At 35.4% G+C, this 21,267-nt stretch overlaps 1 protein-coding gene across 4 annotated transcripts in view; it reads right to left on the reverse strand.

The window, feature by feature from the left end:
* Positions 1 to 4: 4 nt before the first annotated feature.
* Positions 5 to 21,267, reverse strand: part of LOC149483556 (uncharacterized) — a 184,693-nt gene continuing 163,430 nt past the window's right edge. For all 4 annotated transcript variants that reach the window (XM_089702648.1, XM_089702651.1, XM_089702652.1 and 1 more), the window contains one exon: positions 5 to 2,464. In XM_089702648.1, coding sequence (XP_089558774.1) covers positions 2,216 to 2,464 — 249 coding nt within the window. In that variant the 3' untranslated portion in view covers positions 5 to 2,215. The remainder of the gene's footprint in view (positions 2,465 to 21,267) is intronic.

Here is a 21,267-nt window from a genome sequence, read left to right on the forward strand (position 1 = left end):
AATATCAATAAAATCATTGTTTTTATTCTCCTTCACATAAATACTTAAAATGGATCGAACTTAATCCGGAATTAAGATCTACATAGGCTATATAATTAATAATTAATATTAATGTTCACAAGGATTTAAACAGTGACTAAAAAAACCTCATTCTTGTCTTCTTATTATGCACATTCAATATCCAAGACAATATGTTTTTACACCGAACAAAAAAGTGTTTCAAAACAAACTAATAATCCATGTCATCATTCAAGTGAGATGTTTTAATACTACTTATAAATGGTCTTACTACAATGCATTTAATTACATAATATACCACGTCAAAATTTAACGACATTAGTCTATAAATGGTGAACTTTATTATAATAGTAGCAGTGGCATACTATGTATTTAAATGATTGTGTACAAGTCACAGAATGATTAGTCCCATGGATATACATATAAGAATTACACATTTCTTTAATATAATTTTTCAAAAATCAAAAAATTTATCAAACAGGAAAATTTAACAAAAAAAAATGTTATTTTATTTGTCTTTGATATTCGGACTTACATTCTCATTTGACAATCAAAACTTATATACGTACAATTTACATAAGTCACTTGTCCACAGTAAAATTACGTTAAAAAGCAGTAACATTCAAATCTATATAACAATAATTAACTACAAATTCGTCGTAATTAACCTATTTTATAAATGATATTGTTATTGTCCGATTAAAGCGTAGAACCGTAATACTATAACAATGAATAATTAACTTTACTGTAATTTATTTTGGGAAAATATATTTTAGGAAGACCTGGATTAAGGCACAGATATTTGTTTATTAATTTGTATGTATTAGCAGTTAGCACCGTATAAGCTCTTTATAATTTTTCATATTTTACATATAATTAAACAAACTGTAAGAGATGTCGTTTATGCTTGCAGGAGAAAATAGATTATAAGCTACATTAACTTTTGCAGGTTTTTACAACTATTTTGGCAATTAAGGAGATTACCACAGGTAATAAAACATAACTAAACATACTGTTTCCTTCTAAAACTATTAAAACCTGTACGTATTTACAGATATGGTAAAACAACTCGAGAGAATATTGTGCATAGAATTTACACGTACGTATGAACTAATGCCTTCAGCGAAGAGAATGCGATATTGTACCGATTTAGCATTTCATTGCTCAGTATATACGGCAGTAAAGTAGAGCTAACAACCCTATCGAATATACTAAACAATGTAATTTCACATCGATAAATTCACATTCTATCAGCCGACGACTTAAAATGTAACCGCTCGCGTCTATACACGCGGTATGAAAATAATGAGCTTTACTCAGGTGTGGTACAAATAAATGCTATATATAATGTGATGTAAACATACATCGATAAAACTATATCGCATAATATATACAGATTGTAACGATGACCCTGTGTTCAGTACACGTAGCCTCAATATGAATAACTTTACAAAGGCCCTCTATGTACAAGTGCAATCTACATCTAAAATTATTTCTAACAGGGTCAAATAGCACCGAACTTCATATAATTTTCACATCTGTCGCTTGCGTGCAACACTTCTTTTGTTAAGTAGTTAATTATATTAAATTAGCAATTGACAACACAACTCTTACCAAATATAGCGAAAATATTTGGACGGCAACATTTAACATTATTTACAAACGCTTAGCTAATATTCCTAGGCTTAAGTAGAAACTAAATGCAATAATCTATAAACAGGAAGACTCTAGAAACCGATTGACTAAGTGTCGTTAAGGTACGAAAGCAAACGTTGTCGTTATTGAAAATATGTAGCTGTCAATAGCACGAAACGGATAAAAAAACTATTTTAATAGAAAACTGTGTGAATGAACTCAGTCCAAAATTACATTTTTTTTCAAGCATTAAGTATCTGTGATGTTCTTGAAATATTCAAAGTAGAAATTGGCCGGGTTTACAATAACAACCGTTTAAGTCTTTAATTTAGAACTACGTAAAAACTCCAACAATAGGCTCTATACAAAACGTTATACGACGTCACTCGGTACGCTTATTGATTGGATGCCACGTAAAATACAAGCACATTGAAAAATATGTTCTAATATAAAGTACACTTATATATTTTACGTGTCAGGCAGTCAATAAGGTAAATACACATACGAATTAAGTACAAAGACCACTTAACCTAAAAGTAGTTCGTTGTCTAAAATGCAATTTTTAACTAGGACTGGTCGTATTACTTCTGGGTTCGGATTTTAAGGCGGCGCCGTTGATTTTGGGTGTGTTGGGTGTGACCGGGGCTGTGAGGAGCATGTTGGCTTGACACTGAGCACAGGGTTCGAGCCTTCGCGCCAACACCGCTCGGAGTTTCAACGCGGGCCCTAACTTCATCTGCAGCATGCCCGTGAGATGGTCCTCGGTTAGTAGCGGCAGGCCCGCTCCGTCGATCCTCTGTTCACGGAAATTCTGTAAATAAACACAAACGTTAAATTTGAGGCTGAATTGTAATTGTTTTAAGTCGTATTTTATGTTCATAGGATGTAATAAAACAACTCAAAGCTTTCTGATTATAAAGATTTACTTAATGAGATTTAGAAAAGACCAATTGGAGTAATTTTATCGTTAATATCATTGTGAGGGAATGGTACAATTATTAGTCTATAAGGTACACTAATTGAAAAATAAAGATATGGACTAAAGTATATAATAGTAATATCCAATATTAAGAAGAGAGATCATGTTGAGAAAAGTTTATTGAACTTTATAATTTTTCCGTAAAAATTATAAAATTCACGACCACGTGCTTTAAGAATAAATTAAAAGATAGATAAATTAAGATATTTTATCCACACTTACTTATTTTTTATTATTAAGACATTAATATTTAAACTGAGTAGAGAGGCTATAACGTATAAGTGTCGCTTATTATGGTACAGTCAATTAATATTTGATTATTCGTATTATCAACTATTAAGTATGTTTTAATAATGCGACTAAAATGGTATGTCGTCTGTGATCACAGCGGGGGATACATAAAATTATTGTAATAAATTAAAAACTTCACTTGGTGTATTTAATTACGTCTGTTTTATTGAGCAGTTGTATTTAATTTACAACTAACTAGAAATGGAACAATATTGGCCAATATGAAACGAAATCGAAGATTAATAGATTCTGATCTTGTTTCCCGCCCCGTCTTTGCCTATGCGGATCACGGCGGTATTTTTAGTCAATTCTCTTAAAATTTGCTCAAAATATTTTTTTTAAATACTTTTTCTATTAGTTAAGCACTGAAGCTTTCACATTTATTATGTAAGAAGGATTATTTCTTTTCATTATTTTTCTCACAGATAATCGGTATCGTTATGATTTCAATTTTCACCTCAAACATCCGCCGTACAATTAGACACGGGTGACTTGAGGTTATTACAATCATAGGAAATAGTGTTTTTGTTAGACTTTCAGACATAATTTTCGGGGTTTTTATAGACATGATTTATCATTTAAAATTTTCAATATTTTCTATCGAAATTTGTATTTGGTTGCAGTATTTTAATTGATTTGATTTACATCATACAAAACATGAAAATTTCTAAAAGGAATTTGTCTTTAAAAAGTAACTTGATTGTTTAATATTTTTACACTTTAAAATAATTATGAACCAAATTTTATTATCTTAAACGAACCGAACGGAAAACAGCAAACATTACCGTCAGAATAATCCCACTTCACTAAGCAGCAAAAAAACAAATAACGCACGGTTGAGAAGCATTAAAATTCCATACTGTTTACTAGGACGAAAGTGCATCGTTAAGTTCATTAATTATTTACCAAATGCCGTACACTTTTTGCAAGTATCAAGAATGTAAACAAAAAGCGGTATGGTAAAATTTGAGCAACGGGTTATGGGAAGCTGGACCGCGCTAGCGTTCGGCCGGTTCGGCTGCACCTGTGCGTCTCACTGTATAGCGCGGTTAACATACCTTGATATTTGATATTAATTGTTGTTCTCAAAATTACTGCTTCTGTTGCGTAGCGCAATGAATTCCTATTTCTTAAAGTGAAAGATGACTTTTGGGTTTAAACTAGGGATGTAACGATACATGATTTTGCCGATACGATACCGATACCGATATTTGTAGTAATGTATCGGCGATACCGATACCGATACCGATATCGATGGCTTGGTAGAAAAATAAATAGTGAATTATGCATAAAAAGTTACCAACATTTAACAGAGACTCAACGGTTAATCGTATTCTTTTAAATAAAAATTTCAAATCAAAAAACAACAAAACCATTTATTTTAGTATTATTATTTTACAAAGTCAGTTAAACTTTAAGTAATTCACATACAATCAGTATACCTAATAAAAGTTTACAATTGGTAGTTTTTTCAAAAACAAAGTGCGCACGCGCGGGCGGTCTCCCGCATCGTTCATTAGGCGCGGTTTTTTGAATTGTTTGATATCGGTATCGGTTGTTTTATTATCGGCGATACCGATATATCGGCTTGCCGATTATATCGGCCGATATATCGGTATCGGTATCGGTATCGTTACATCCCTAGTTTAAACTTTTAGAATTAAATGTTTTCAATTGGTAGTAGGGATATAGTTAAATGAGGTGGCCTAAGATTGCTATTCAAGAGAAAAGCTATACTAATCTCCGTCACCAGTAGCTTAAGGTATATGAATAAAGGCAGCAAATAACTTCAACGAGCGCTCGTTTAAATTTGCCGTCGCGTTTCCAATATTGCACGCTTTTAATAGTCGTGAAATTAAGCATCGTTCGCCGGAAAATTTCAAGCGTCACTTAAAATGTTTTCACGGTAAAACAATATTAGGTATTTGTGTGACAAAACGGGCGCGTCCAATCGGCAGTATCAAGACGATCCGTTCTCGATCTCTCGGGTCGCGGCACCGTCCACCGACCTGTCATCTCGGCGGGAACGGTGACAAAAAGCGAGCCGCCTACGTGACGTCCTGCACCCCGCACTCCGCGCCCCCCTCGCCCCTTCGCCCCGCCAGCTCATCTTCACGCTTGACCACTTTTTATTGCGCGACATTTGCCCGGAGTTCGATCCGTGTCATCCGACGTATACTTCTTTTTTCAAATTGCGCCGACGCGGACGCTGCCGCGGCGTTCGATTATTTTTATTTTTTAATTTTATATAGCTGCCAGCCGTCGAGCGGTAAAAAGCGATGGCTTACAAAAAAGGCCTATGAATAATTAAAGTGAGATAGCTGGTAGCTAGCTCATGGGAACGGAATTACTTATCGGCACGACAGGTCGCCGGCGCCCGCCGCCCGCTCTGAAGGACAGGTCAATTTGCTGCACTTATTTTGCTCCTTTCTTGATCGACGTTGATATAGAGACACGAGAATCTAGTGAATTTATTTATAAGGTACGCAATCGCCTTGAGAAATATGTGGCTGACGAATGCCCGCCACTTAGACTTGTTACACAAGGAATGTTCAAGAGGCTTTTAAATTGGACTAACTAAAATTACTAACGAGTTACCTCTTCATCTCGTATCGCATGTACATTTTTTAGGATTCATTAATAAAAAAAATTAAGATTCATCTAAGAATTTGCGAATTAATGTGATACGTAAAAGCGCTTGTTATAGGAATTAATATTTTTTTTACCATCACTTATAATATCACTAATAAACTAAACTTAAAAATTTTAGATACATCTCGGAAAAAGCGGCTCTGTGACTCGTTTCAGATTCTAGTGATAATATTATATCAAATCATCAAAATACATTTATACTAGCAAATGTAAGCTTATTATTAGATGGAGCTTTATTGAAATTACGGTAATATAAGGATTGAATCAAGCAACCTTTACACGAAACACACCTACGGGGCATGCGTTAAAGGAACGCAAGGGTCAGACTGACCCCACCATCCTTCGGACATAGTGGTTTGGGGGCATACTTAATTTAATAGGGGTTAGCTGGAGAATCGGCTCGGGATTTTAAAGTTAGTGCCCCGGGGTCAAAAGTGACCTGCTGTTTCTCGACGCAACGGAATGATACAGGAGAAAATAATTTAATTGGGGTACAAATTGGCAGTTTCAGAGATCCGAGCCGTATTATTTGTGGGCAAGTTCAATTATGTGCTGCGTTAGATATTTGTGAAATTGTAATTAGGAGAATGAGTAATTACCTAACCAAGGTTAATATTAACGTTGTCTGATACATATGAATTGAGGTTAATATACCTGATGTTCTGTTACCATCCCTGTTTTATCAGGCTAGTTCTTTCGAACTTAAAGTTGAACGTATGCCACCTATCATTATTTCTTTTAACAGTAATTTGATGCAAGTGATAAATATTAAATAAATAATTATCTATTCTTATTAAAGAGTCTCACACTGCTTTCCTTGATATAACTGGGTTATCATAAATTCAAAAAGTCAATGAGGGTGTATTTAAACAAAGAGACATTTACGATTATAGTAGGTACCATTATCAAATATAAGACTGGTCAATGAAGTCGACATTAGTAGTCGTTTGATTCAAAGTAAATTATATATGAATGAGCCCTAGCACAAAGTGGGACGAATATATTATAAGAGATAACATATCTGAGATGTTAAATGTAACATGCGATGGTAAACATACAGCATGTAATATCAAAATCGTGTCTAAGCTCTAACCTGCATTCTCCGTACCAATAAAGAAACGGATGCTACTAAAAATTATGTTTAAACACTGCGTTTACGTAAGCAATTTATACATCATGCCATGAATTTGTCCCGTGCACCGCCCGTGGCCGTGGATCGTTTAAATTGCGTCCGTGAAGCCACGGCAGCGAACAGGTTGTGGTGCAAAAAAGGTTAAAGTATATTCCTTGGGGGTCGGAGGGGTTAGGGGGGGCTAATGAAGGGGCGGCGGCGCCCGCGGCAGCTACCGCGCAAATTGATGCTTGCGCCCTCTGTGGAACCTTTGCTCTCGGCTAGTGATGCGCTTGTCGATAAATTATGACTAGCCGCGCTCGTTTATCGTGGCAGGTGCAATCGGTAGGCGTTCTCGTGTACCGGTTATTCGATGTTTACTGTGCTTGCGTTGGTGTTGTTTTAACTTCGCTTTGGGTAATTTCAGACTCGTATTGGAGAAACGAGCGTGCTGTAATTTCTTGCATGTGCAATTATTTAATTTAAATTGATAAGTTCTAATGTTTTGTTGACATGAAAAATGAACACAAAGGTAAAATTTTTTTCATAAAGTTCAGACGTTCAGACAAATAATTGCCCAAGATATGAAGGGCAATACCCAAGTAAGGATAAAAATAACAATTAAAAGTCTATTGTAGGAATAATATCATATTATATTGTACTGTTTAAAAATAAAGATAAACTGTACACGCATATCGACAAAATGATCGCTGATCGCATCACTACTCTAACGCACTTTACTACAAAGATTGCAATTAAGCTCAAAGCATCTCTGGCTCGCCCTACACGCCGCGGCCGAGCTGACGGTTAGCGGCTGTTCTCTTTCCGTAATTATAATCTCCACGTTTATAACCCAAGGGTCATGGGACGGCGTTGGTTTTTTATCAATTGTCGTTTTGTTTTACTTACGCTTTCTAACATTTACTGACTCCATTAAGTTTCTTGTGCCTTAATTATATTCTTCAATGATTAAAGTTTATACGCCCGAGGAAAATTGCCCATTGCAACGATTAGTGTGAAAGAATCCGCTGAATCATGGTGAATGAAGAAAGTTTCTATTGAAATTGCATTACTGGTCGATAATCAAAGCATTAAAACAAAAGTACGAATATGGAATACATACTATAATTACGGGTAGATAGCATCTGCATTAATATAATACCACTACTTTAAAATTACTCGCAAATCGACAAGATATATGGTTATTGGTTATGGCAGTATATTTATTAAGTATCAATTGGTTCTCGGTTATAACAAAGCCACATAAATTGCTGTTATGAAATTAACGGCGTCCGAACTAGCCATGAGGTCATACATAAGCGTCACACATCTGTTTGGGCGCGAACGATATATTATCTCATTCATTTTGCTATTAAAATAGAAAGCTTATCAACGCGGGCATCGAGAGGCCGCAAAAAGCTCTAACATAATTGGAAAATGACCTGATCATAGTTAGTGGGTGTGGCGTGTGCACGCAGCGAGTGCCTGCGATAGACTGCTGAAAATGCAGGTGAGCGACAAAGATGGCAAAAGCGCACGCGCAGGTGGGCGGGGCTTAATGCGCCGAACGATAACGAATGTGTACGATCTCCGTCGACACGAAAACGCCCAGTCTAAGGTTGCGCGCATAAACCGAGTTGACCTCCAACTTTTCATCGTTGTGCTCTCGTTTCTTGCTCATCGATAGGTCAAGTTATGCTGGCCTCCGCGGAGAACAATGCCTGATAGAATGTAACTATTATACGAGAGACATGTGCTTTATAATGGAAGGTGTTTCGAGAACGTAGGGATTGCGATATCTGCGCAGATAGTTCTTATTGTTTGTAATCGCTACTGATTTCTTAGCTTTCTTAGTAAATACACGTTGTAAGATATATAATTATCATGCTCTATTATTACCTTCTGTGCACTTTCCTTTCATTTCGCTATAGTTTATAAAGTTATAAGGAAAACGGAAATTTTTGAAGATTGCTTTTCGAACAATTCTTGAAAATAGAAATTATAAGCGTGAAATTTCGTAGGTATTCTTGCCTTCACCATGGAGGATACTCAAGTCATCGTTACTTTTTTAAGTAATAAATCCATAGTTTTTGTCCTCAAAAACATCGAATGAAAAACCTGTACACTTAATATGCCATGACCTACATACTTTTTGTTACAACTGTTTCCTTTGCGTGTACAATGTACATACATCTAAAAGTTGATAACAAATAAACACGGTGCATAAAATAAATAAACAATTCGCGAACCGCTCAGTCCATTCGTTATCACATAAGTTCTACTTCTTTTTGCATACTATTGTTTTCTCATATTTTGTTCAATAAAGAATTATAAATATATAAATAAATAAATAAGTTTACAATCCTATAATTTAACCGTTTCAATAGAAACTGGTCGTATCCCCCTTTATTTGTTATAAACGTCCCGCATTAATTGATTTCGCTGCGTTTAAATTAAACCCGAGGTTACCGAGGGTTATATATTGCCTGTGTTTAATTGCGGCGTAGAGACGGGCCCATTTCATACTTCCTACATCGGTGGCTTGTTTATGAAAAAACTATTTTATTGGCAACCAGTTCTTGCTTTAGCGTTCAAGATTGGAAGGGTTTGTTATATGGTTAGGCTTTATATGGTCAGCTAGGTCTTTAAATTTGCGTGCACACAGAAACTAATCAACAGTTTGCGTAATGAAATGCATTTAGGTTGATAGATTATTTTTGTTTGTAGATAACATGAAATTGTTATATAGGTATGCGATGCTGTGACACATATTATGTTTTATGACTGAAAATACAGGTGTTAATTTAGGCAAATAGTTTGAAAAATAAAATATATAATTTTAGATTATTTTCCATTGAAAGTTAAAAACTTAATACATAGTTAGGTAAGTATAGGAAATAGTTTTCAAATATAAACAAAGAAATATTTTTTTTTCTAATGATGTAATATTTCACATATTTTGCTTAGATAATAATTGAACAATAAAATTGGCTTACCTACTGTAAATAGAAGTTTGATTAGAAGCTAAAAAATATCTACGTTCAGCAGTCATGATATTTCTGAATAAGGTGCGGCGTGCTCCAAAACAATCTAGTATCATCGACTCGATTCTAGATGCAATCAAGGCTCGTGCCACTTCACTTTTAGTGATGTACTCTTATCGATAAGTATTATTTTTGTTTGTAGTTTAGAATATTGAGATGATGTTCGTATAACGAGCAACGTTTCTAAAACACCAACTCAAGCATTAAGTACCTAAAAAACGAAAGAGAGCTTTAAATTATAACTCTACTATCAGTAAGCGTTCTTTTATATTTTATTAATTAATATGAAAGTCCATCTACGTATTTGATTGTAAACACAGACAAATTATCCAATAAAATTCTCAACTAAGCCAATATAATAAATCACATAACATCGTATGTTCCGACGTCAAACAATAAATCTATCGATATCGACATCCAGCACTATCGGCCGCGAGGTGGTCGCGTGCCGCTCGCCCTCTCGCGGAGGAAAGTGCAACACTTGATACTCACGAACGATTGTTATCATGATTTAAACATTTCTCTAGTTGCTACACTCCAATCACACTTTGTCACTTTTAACATTTGAGTTGGTGCAGTTAAGGCCAATTGTTAGCTTTCATGTTGTCTATTGTGATAAAATTACCAGTCAGTTTTGATAGGAGAACGGCACTCGCTGGCGGTACGATCGCAAATAATTATAACAATTACTGTTCGGACTTCAGGCAAAGACATGTAAAGTGATTGTTACGGTTGCTTGCAGTATACATATTTCTAGTTTCATTTGTATGGTCGCTTGAAAATTGACATTGAAAATTATAGTATTCTTATAAAAAATAAAAAAAAATTAAATATTGATTCCAACGTCTAAATTCCCAAATCTAATCCAACAATCTGTGTACAACCCTGCAAATTGTTATCACTCTGCCTCTAACAATTAATTATTTTCATAATTCCACATATCTCATATTTCTATTCGATAATAAAGAATCCACAATATAAACGTTAAAACGCAAACCGGCAGAGAAAGCCCGCCTACAAACCGACGCAGATTTAATTATCGCCGCGGAATAATCTCAACTAAATGAAGCAAGGATCCAGTAATTTAGCTAAACGCATATACGTTGTACGCAAGGCTTATTTACAAGGGCTTTCAGTGTAGCCGGTGTTGCAAGCCGAAGGATCCGATATTGCCATTAGCGGCAGATTGTAACAGGGGTAGAACACGGTGGTGTTGCATTATGTAACAGAGTTTACCAATTATATAACCGGTTGTGTAAGTATCCTTGCTAGGAAATGGGATTGCGTCCATGTACGCGTCTACACCGTGCGGCTGAAGTGCGTGGAAAAATAAGCTTGACTTATTGCTGGTTAATTTTCTACTTGCATAAAGAATATGATTACGTATTGCGTTGAAAATGGAGTATTTGTTTCAATCCTAAAATATAGAGCTAACTTACAGACTTTAGTATGTGTTCATATTCGTTATAAGTAAATGAATATTTTGATGATTCAATCAACACCGAACCAATCTAAATATATAGAGTACCTACATTATTCGCATTAATCGACTTCTGAAAACTTCCTTTATAAGACTAAATAGTAACAAATAACTATTAAAACAGTCGATTGTGATATCAATATTGCAAAAGTGAGTCGTAAATCACCACACGACCATTAAACGCACACAGTTCATGAATACAATAGTTTGTAAACCAGCTCAAAGGCTCAAAGCATTTCTATAAACGGCGCGCATCGCCCAGCCATCGACGTAAAACTTATTTGTAGATGTTGATAAGCTGTTTATCTTTATTAAGACTATACTCGACTAAGTTCACCAATAAATTAGCTACCAGCAGAGATTGCCGCCGCTCTGTTTCGCTTATACTCCGTCGCTAATGGACACAATGTAGATTGTGCGTTCGTTCTTTACGAGATTGTTAAATAGAACCGAAATATCGGGAACTGGGAGTGATAAAGGATGATATCTCTTTTCCTAGTTAGATCTTCAGGAAATACGCATACTTTTTTGCAAAGTTTGTCCAGATTCATGTAACATGAATTATGAACAGTAGATATATAATTAAGGAATACAAGAAGAATGATTTCGTTAAGACTTTAGTTATCAATGAAACATAAATTATGTACTACTAACTACTATCTACTCGTATTTTTCATAATAAAACAAAATTTTATTGAAATCTTTAGACGAAACATGTCCTAGTTTTACCGTTTCAAATGAGATCCCAAAGTCTTTCAAGAGCAATCTTCGAAGTGATAACGCCAAAAACAATACCCACAATATTACGCAATACGTATTCGATACTCTAAACTTTAGATAGCTAAAAGCTGGATTGTTATTAGCGAACCGGGCCGCTTTCAGCCGATAACCGGTGTGCTTGTGTTCCCGGCCCTTATAAGGCGGGCTACGCGGATACAAGGTTACTGTGACCATCCATATCGATGTCTGATGTATAGAAATATGATTGTCCATGTGTACATACTCTTGGGTCATGTGGCGTTCACGAAAACAAAAAAATATTTTAATAAAAATTGAGGTAAGTACATGTTTATTTATGAAGGTGTGTGTGTAATTATGGCCAACCTAAATAAAGGTAATTTTAATTCAAACAATAACAGATAAAATGTAATTAAGGCAGTATGTAGGAAGAAATGTATTGAAAAATTGTCAACAATGATATAATGAATCAGAATAATACCAAATTTTATTAAAATATCTCAAACATATTCCTACGCCAACATTCAAATAACTCGAGCGATATTCACCCTACAACCTCCGCGTATCACATCGCATCGCGACTACGACAAGATATCTCGAATGTGTGTTCGTTTGTTTGTTTAACATATACTGAATATGCATGAGGCTGAATTATCTAAACCCTTGTCTCACGCGGTATTGCTGTCGGTAATGTATGTTACATTATATTATGACATCGCACTCATTGTTTTAACTACCATGTAAGTACAAGCAGTCCATTTTATTTACGATCGCCTCTTCGCAATACAGCGCTTTGATAGCAATGATATAATTGTTGCACCGCGATACACATTTCTTATTGATATTTATGGATTATTCATTAGTATGCATTTAGAATTTATGTGTATTTGGTATATCGATATATCGGCCGATATATCGGCAAGCCGATATATCGGTATCGCCGATAATAAATCAACCGATACCGATATTTTTATTAAATTCTTTCTTTTCTTTTATGTTTTTGCATTGTATTCATTCATATTGTTTTATTTCTGTTTCTGTTATAGTGTTAAGGAAGAGCGGAACCTCCTGACACAAGCATTTTATTTGCTTACTAGGAGTGTTCCAATCACAAATTTGTTTATGTAAAGGAAAGAAAGAAATAATTTTGAATTTTTTTAATTTTTAACGTGATAACGTTTTTAAAATCGTTTTAGTCGGGTGACATGTTCATAAACTTGTGTCACACCAAAACCTCACGAACGCGATCGCAGGTATAACGAGAGAGAGACGGACCGATCTCCCGTTTCATCTCGAGCGCTGCCACTGCATTATGTTATCACGTAAACATCTCGATCGTAAACCTACTTTACAAACAACCAATTTTTTGATATCAAATAATTCAAAAACCCGCGCCCAATTAACGATGCGGGAGGCCGCCCGCGCGTGCGCACTTTGTTTTCTGAAAAAACTCTACCAATAGTAAACTTTTATTAGGTACTGATTGTATGTGTATTACTTAAAGTTTAACTGACTTCGTAAAAAACTAAAACTAAAATAAATGGTTTTGTTGTTTTTTGATTTGGCATTTTTATTTAAAAGAATACGATTAAAAGTTGTCTCTGTTAAATGTTGGTAACTTTTTATGCATAATTCACTATTTATTTTTCTACCAAGCCATCGATATCGGTATCGGTATCGGTATCGCCGATACATTACTACAAATATCGGTATCGGTATCGTATCGGCAAAATCATGTATCGTTACATCCCTAATCTATACCTATATGTCACACTAAAAACATTATAAATTCAATATATTTTTCGTTAACGCCTTTATTAGATACAACCCAATTTAACAATCAATACAATGCCGATACACAACACAGCTTTCCCGATTACGCCTTGAACTCAATCATCAAGTCGCTCCGATTGTTTCGACTTATTACAAATGCCCTTGTAAGGACGGCTCAAATCGAGTCGGTCCACCCACCGAGTCGACTCGAATCGATACTATCAGCCGCCGGTAACCCGGACGGTAAATGAGGTGCATTCGGTCAATATCGATTCTAGGACATCGATAATTGTATCGTCTCACAATTTCAAAACGGTCCGATTGTTCGTGTCGATAGGCCAACGTGAAAGGTTGGTACAACAATGGGATTTATTTATTTTCGGGTATATGTACGCGGGCTACTAACTGCGATACTGTTACGGGTTTCAATCAATGCTCAAGTATTTATTTAGTATGGACAATGTATGAGATGACTTCTTTGCAGCAGTGTTCTTTGTAGCAACAACACTGTGCTTATACGTGTTTATGTAGAAAACACGAATACAGGGCTGTATTCAATATAAACATACTGTTCAATCAACAATCGAGTCGAATCACAGCATCACAACAACGAAGACTACATCTTCGTTCAATTAAACATAACAAAAAAAAGATAGTCATTAGGCACAAAACACCGAATTAGGGTTCCATGTCCAGCATCCGGCCGGTAAACACCGGGCCAATCTCACTTTAATTATATTGTAACATCGATACGAGGTCGTGAGGTTAGAGCAAACGTATCTTATCTCCATCTCTATACGCTATCGGCTGCCGCTTCATGAATGGCGTCTTACGAATAGAATTCTTTTTCCGTGCCGCCGCGGGAGTGGGTAGATACGTTCGCGATGATTTGTTGGTTATGGTCTAATATTTTTCTGGTGAGGTAATTGAAGTGTTTTGAAATAAATAAAAAATATTTTTATTTTAAATTACAATCTTAAGTTACAGACTTTCATTGCAAATATACATGAGCGCAATACTAAGAAATCTAAAACGAATTAAAAATAATTTTATAAAAAATAATTATGTTTCATGTTTGTATTCTGAAAAGTGATTATTAATTGTTATGAAAACTTACGTATAATATTTCAAGGTAGAGTATCAAATAAATGCCTTCAAACATTAACCGCTCCGAAGGCTATCCGTACGCATGACATGGCCGTAATGTCAAAACAATGATCGAAGACATGTTTGCCTTACAGGTTCCTTAACCCACACGAAACCACAAAATTCCCTCGGCAAACAGAATGTAACGTGAGCGGGGTCAGAATCAATACGCTATACATTGCTTTTTACGTCGGAGATATAACTCATAAATTTGTTATATAAGAAGCAATGGAATACACAGTAATTTTCAATAGTCGACAATCTGCGGTCAATGCGACCGAGGCACAAGAATTACTGCGGTTTCGCGCGCACCTGTCACGCTTTACGCACGAACATGCGCGCCGTAGATAATAAAATTTTATAACATGCATCTAAATTATTAACAGTAACGGATAATTACAGTGCAATGATTTCCTTTTATTGCGAAAACTGGCTGACTCTCTCTGGCGAAACTACACTTTAGGTACATTTAAGTAAACGAGGATGTAAGAAAATAAAAATGAGAAGTTCATTTCAATAATACTAGTTAGGAAAAGCATCACACATCATTCGTGATATTGAACAAATATTTCCTTAATCTATTATTAGATAACGTCATTAAAAATGTCTCATTAGAACAAACTTTCGATAGCGTAGGAGTAAAATTGGTATTTGGCACTGACATTTCAAACGCCAAATGCGTAGAGGGCCTCGTTGGTCGCTCGTTAAAAAAAAACGTGCTCCACCTTTGATTGTAATGTGTATCATTACAGGTTAAATAGCGTTATTTCATGTACGTGGGTGCGGTGTCGCCATGTGTACACTGTAGGTACGCTGCAGACATGATGCTGCCAGCGCTTTCCACTTGTGACGACATAATTGTATCACGGCTAATCATTGTGTTGCCACACACGTAAATGTAAACAAGATGCTGGCCCGAAAAGGAGTATATTATGTAGTCGACATAATAGTATTGTTCGTTTTATTAGAATGTTCCGGTTCAGTTATGTAATGAACAATTACCGTCCGATTCTATAGTACCTAGTCCAATTGATTGATACGATAATTACTAATGATGGTGTTATTTACATACAATATTATTCACAACCCAGCAATGTCTCTAATGATTTAAATAAAGAAATCATAAAGTTACCAAAAATCCAGTTACAGAAAGCCTTCAGAAAGCCAGTTTAAAGTAAAAAGACATTTGACATTTGATACAATAATTTTTCCCGGCAATTTAGCTGCCAAACGATTACATAAAAAAACGTTATGTAACAACTAATGAGTTCATAAAGATATATTACTACATACCTTTGATTAGTAACAGCATTATTTATTACTGTTAATTTGTACAAACAACAAAACGAGATTCCAAATTGCCCATTGACAGCTTTACTTCCGTCCAAATTACGTGCCGTCAAGAACAAACGCTCCAAATTGACATTTAGCCAAAATGACCTTTCATCCATTTAGTGAGTTCGCCTCCTACAATGGTTTATTATTCAACATATCAGTGGTTCGGCCTACGCTCGCCCACGCGCACCTACCAGAGAAACTAGATCTTGGCATATTTATTTATAATACCTTCGGTGTAATAATGTTGCATGCTTTTTTGTCATTGATCGGGTTTCAAGTACATTAATGTTATCGCCAATATTGACGACTGCGGAACGTATCTGTTTCCGAAAATATAGATCAGAATGAATGCAACATAATAAATCTACAACTTTTCTAGTATTCAATAGCTTTTGGCTTTCGTTAAGGAGGTTAATCGCTTGATTAAAGGAACAAATTTGAAACTTAACTCTAAACCTTCTCAATTCGGCAGCCTAGATTCACAGACCAAAAATGCCTTAGCCACCTTTTTTGTTAGAAATCATTACAGCAAAAAAGCAAATGCGCCGTTGCCATCCGTCAAAACGAAAGCAAAGAAAGAGTGACATAGATAATACAAAACAATCCACTCTCGCGTCGGAAATTATTATTATTATTTAATGACGGCACGCGGCAATGTTTGATAATATAATGGCTTTATTTGTATCACAAGGCGTAAATTACCTTTGGAATTGTCGTCTTGTAATGAGCGACAATAAGGCAATGCGTCCACTACGTAACATTTATTTCTCAACGTTGAATTATGTAGGAGCTGAAGTGTCAATGGAATCCAGACTTGATATGAGTAAGCAAATATGGCTAAGAGAGGAATTATTTACACCTTCAGAATAAATTGTTTAGAACATTCCAAATGTTTCCCTCTAGTCTGTAAATTAGGGATGTAACGATACATGATTTTGCCGATACGATACCGATACCGATATTTGTAGTAATGTATCGGCGATACCGATACCGATACCGATATCGATGGCTTGGTAGAAAAATAAATAGTGAATTATGCATAAAAAGTTACCAACATTTAACAGAGACAACTGTTAATCGTATTCTTTTAAATAAAAATGCCAAATCAAAAAACAACAAAACCATTTATTTTAGTATTATTATTTTACAAAGTCAGTTAAACTTTAAGTAATACACATTACAGTACCTATTAGACATGTGCGCCGATGCTCTTTTGACCAGCGGCGGCGTCTAGCATCTTATTTGCCGGCGGCGGCGGCGTCATCGGCGTAATCGGCGTGGATGGGGAAAATGAGTAAAATACGCCTAAATCTCCATTAAATTTCTTATTTATACCATTGGCGACAATCAAAATCAGAAAAAAAAACAAGGAATTATAAAATAGGGAAGTACGAGCAAAATGTAAATGACAAGTACAAATAATATGCAAATTATTTTACCTTTTGTACTTGTTTCTTGCACATGTCGTCTGAATCAGCCTTAACAAGATTGTCGTCATGTGGGATAGTGATGTCTACCAAGAAAATCCTGGAAGTTGCTCGGTCCATCACCACAATATCAGGTCTATTCGCTAGAATAGTCCTGTCTGTGATGATGGGCCGATCCTAGTACCATTTGGCACGGTTATTTTCCAGGACCGGCTCCGGCGCGTACTTGTAATAAGGCACTTTTCCGTCAAGAAGGTCATACTTCAGAGCGAGCTCTTGGTGGATAATCCTAGCTGCTAGGTTGTGCCTGTGCAAGTACTCAGTGTTGGCGAGCATGGAACAACCGGAAGTAACATGTCGGAGAGTTTCTCCAGGACGGTGACACATACGACATAAGTCCTGGGTTCCGTCCTTTATGATGTACTTCCGATAATTATTCGTTTTAACCACCTGATCCTGTATCGCACAGACAAAACCCTCGGTTTCCCCAAAGAGGTCACCGAAACGCAGCCAGTGAACGAAGGACAAGAAATCTACATGAGGTTCATGCAGAATCCTGTGAAACCTACCGTTTAGCTCTTTCTCTTTCCATATGGCCTCCCTGTCGGAAATGCTGAGCACTGCCGGCTTTTGCCAGTCCTGTTTGGCCAGGGATAGGGGAGTGAGTCCTTTGTCACATTCTATGACTTCAGCATGGATTGCATAACCAACATTGCGAGGAAATAGTCTCTGAGTTTGCATATCTCACGATTGTGCAGCAATATATTAATTTATTATTGTTATATATTTAAAAATACTAATGCTTTATTTAAACTATATACGCCGATGACGCCGGAAAAAAAATCGGCGGCGTCGGCGTGACTGAAACGGCCGGCGGCGTGCGCCACGCCGATCGGCGCACATGCCTAGTACCTATTAATAAAAGTTTACTATTGGTAGAGTTTTTTCAGAAAACAAAGTGCGCACGCGCGGGCGGCCTCCCGCATCGTTCATTGGGCGCGGGTTTTTGAATTTTTTGATATCAAAAAAATTGGTTGTTTGTAAAGTAGGTTTACGATCGAGATGTTTACGTGATAACATAAGCAGCAGTGGCAGCGCTCGAGATGAAACGGGAGATCGGTCCGTCTCTCTCTCGTTATACCTGCGATCGCGCTCGTGAGGTTTTGGTGTGACACAAGTTTATGAACATGTCACCCGACTAAAACGATTTTATAAAAATTAAAAAAATTCAAAATTATTTATTTCTTTCCTTTACATAAACAAATTTGTGATTGGAACACTCCTAGTAAGCAAATAAAATGCTTGTGTCAGGAGGTTCTGCTCTTCCTTAACACTATTACAGAAACAGAAATAAAACAATATGAATGAATACAATGCAAAAACATAAAAGAAAAGAAAGAATTTAATAAAAAAATATCGGTATCGGTTGATTTATTATCGGCGATACCGATATATGGGCTTGCCGATTATATCGGCCGATATATCGGTATCGGTATCGTTACATCCCTACTGTAAATGTATTAAACTGATCGGTTATAATTTCTGAATTTATTTGTTTATGGCTCTACATAAACATTAGCGTAAATATTGGTTACAGTTATGCGAAAAATACCGCTATTTTTTTCTGTGAATGAGTTTGTGGCTAAATGACTCACTCATCCATCGTATATAATATTAGGACATCTGACCTTTATTTAAATAATTTATTTTGATATTTTAACCTTTACAGAACTGGGAACAAATTCTATAACCAAAAATGGAAGCAGTCATTTGATCGTTGCCCGCCGTTTACATAATAAAATTTTATTGTTCTTAGAAAAGTCATATTTCCGGAGATTGATATTTTTCTTGTTTTCAAGGATTAATCCTCCTTGTTATTTTCATGAATAATCGGAAAAATATTAAATATTGAATAAATAATTATTGGATTAAAATCGAATTTTATGGTTAGGTATAATATTAAATTTACGTTTATAATATATCTACTTCAATAAAATATAAATTGATCATTTAAAAGGAGATATAGATAACTACCAAACTGTATCAACAATTTTATGTTTACATATATTATGATAATTTAGTGCATATACTCGAGACATGGATATAGCTCTTATAATATTCCTGCTACAGAATTATCGATCACATTAGCATCTTCAATCAATAAATACCTAAGTAGGAATGATACGCCGGGGGGTGAGAGTGCTCATCGTATTAACATGATTGTACTACGTAGCATGAAGCGATACCTTTTATATCAATATTAAATTATACAAACCGATTTAAATTATTGCGGAGCATTCTATCTTACTTGTAACCCGAGATGAAGAAATTAATTTCATTACAGGATACTTGTTTCGACGTGAAGTGTGCCGCGTGGTATCGATTTAGGTACATCGAATCTAGACTTCTGCATGCAATGACGCAATAAACTATATCATAACTCTAGTTACTATAGTAGCATTTACTTTGGACGCAATGATAAAATCAGATTATATGCGGATATATTTTTAAAGGTTACCCGTGGGTGCATGTTAACGAAGAACATTAAATATTTTATTGCTTGATAATTATCGCAAATTTGTGGAAAAAAGTCAGTTTGTCCTTTTAAAATTTTTATAGTGTTAAAAATTCGGGTAGTTGATAATCTGGATCTTAAATAATGGCTGGCGTTATTTGCGATAACATCTGTCTTTAAATACTTAACAATAACATTAACGACTGCTGCAATGCTGTTTACTACACAATACAATTGTGTTTAGATCAACGGATATATAACTAAAAACAACACTACACAATATTCCTGATCAGAGTGGTAGGAAATCATGACGAGCGAGATTCATATTGAATATCAATAATTTTGAATTTATAAGTAGTGGAGTATCAAATGCTTCTCAATTCTCATTAATTGTTAATTATTTTGAGATCAACACATGCATGACATTAACACAGACATAAACCTACTGTGTAAATACTTAAATAATAATAATCAATTTGGCATCACCATTATTCGATAATAGAAATAATACTTTGATGTAATATTAAAGTTAAACTTTGATGTTACTTCGATCATTCGATGTTCAATTTCGCACTCAAATCTACCGCTATATTTCATTGATATTAACAGAGATACAGCAAAATCCGTTCTACAATTTACACCACGGCAGCGCGAACGATCTTAGGTCTTCGTCCTACTAGCAGATAAATACCCGACTTTCAATCAAATAATATTTTTTTTTATATCATTACAACAAATTCGCCTTTCAGTTCGCCAAAGATCTTGGGAAGTTGGTTACTTAGATTAGAATATTAAATTTTTGATATATTCACTGGTGGTGCCATAATTATAACCTCTGTATTTGTATGGAGTGTTGTTTATTGTCACTAGTCTTTCTGCATCATCTGTTTCAAGTAAATAAAGAGATATATCAATTCTATGTTAAACAATTCTCGGTGATAAGTATTTGACGCGTTCTTCGCTCTAGCTTCGATACAGCGATCGCAGTCTCTCGTTTTTATGGCGCAAAATAGTCGATTGTCGATCGCATAATTGTAGGTGGGACTTGAGCCTTAGCTGGCAATAAAACATGCCGTTATAGGTTGTAGAGGAGTACGTTTATTGGGGCCTAATCTGAGAT

The sequence above is a fragment of the Colias philodice genome, chromosome 13 (assembly GCF_061535455.1).
Source record: "Colias philodice isolate Cphi_HAF_F1 chromosome 13, ilColPhil1 Martin Lab GWU primary, whole genome shotgun sequence".
Lineage (NCBI taxonomy): Eukaryota > Metazoa > Arthropoda > Insecta > Lepidoptera > Pieridae > Colias > Colias philodice.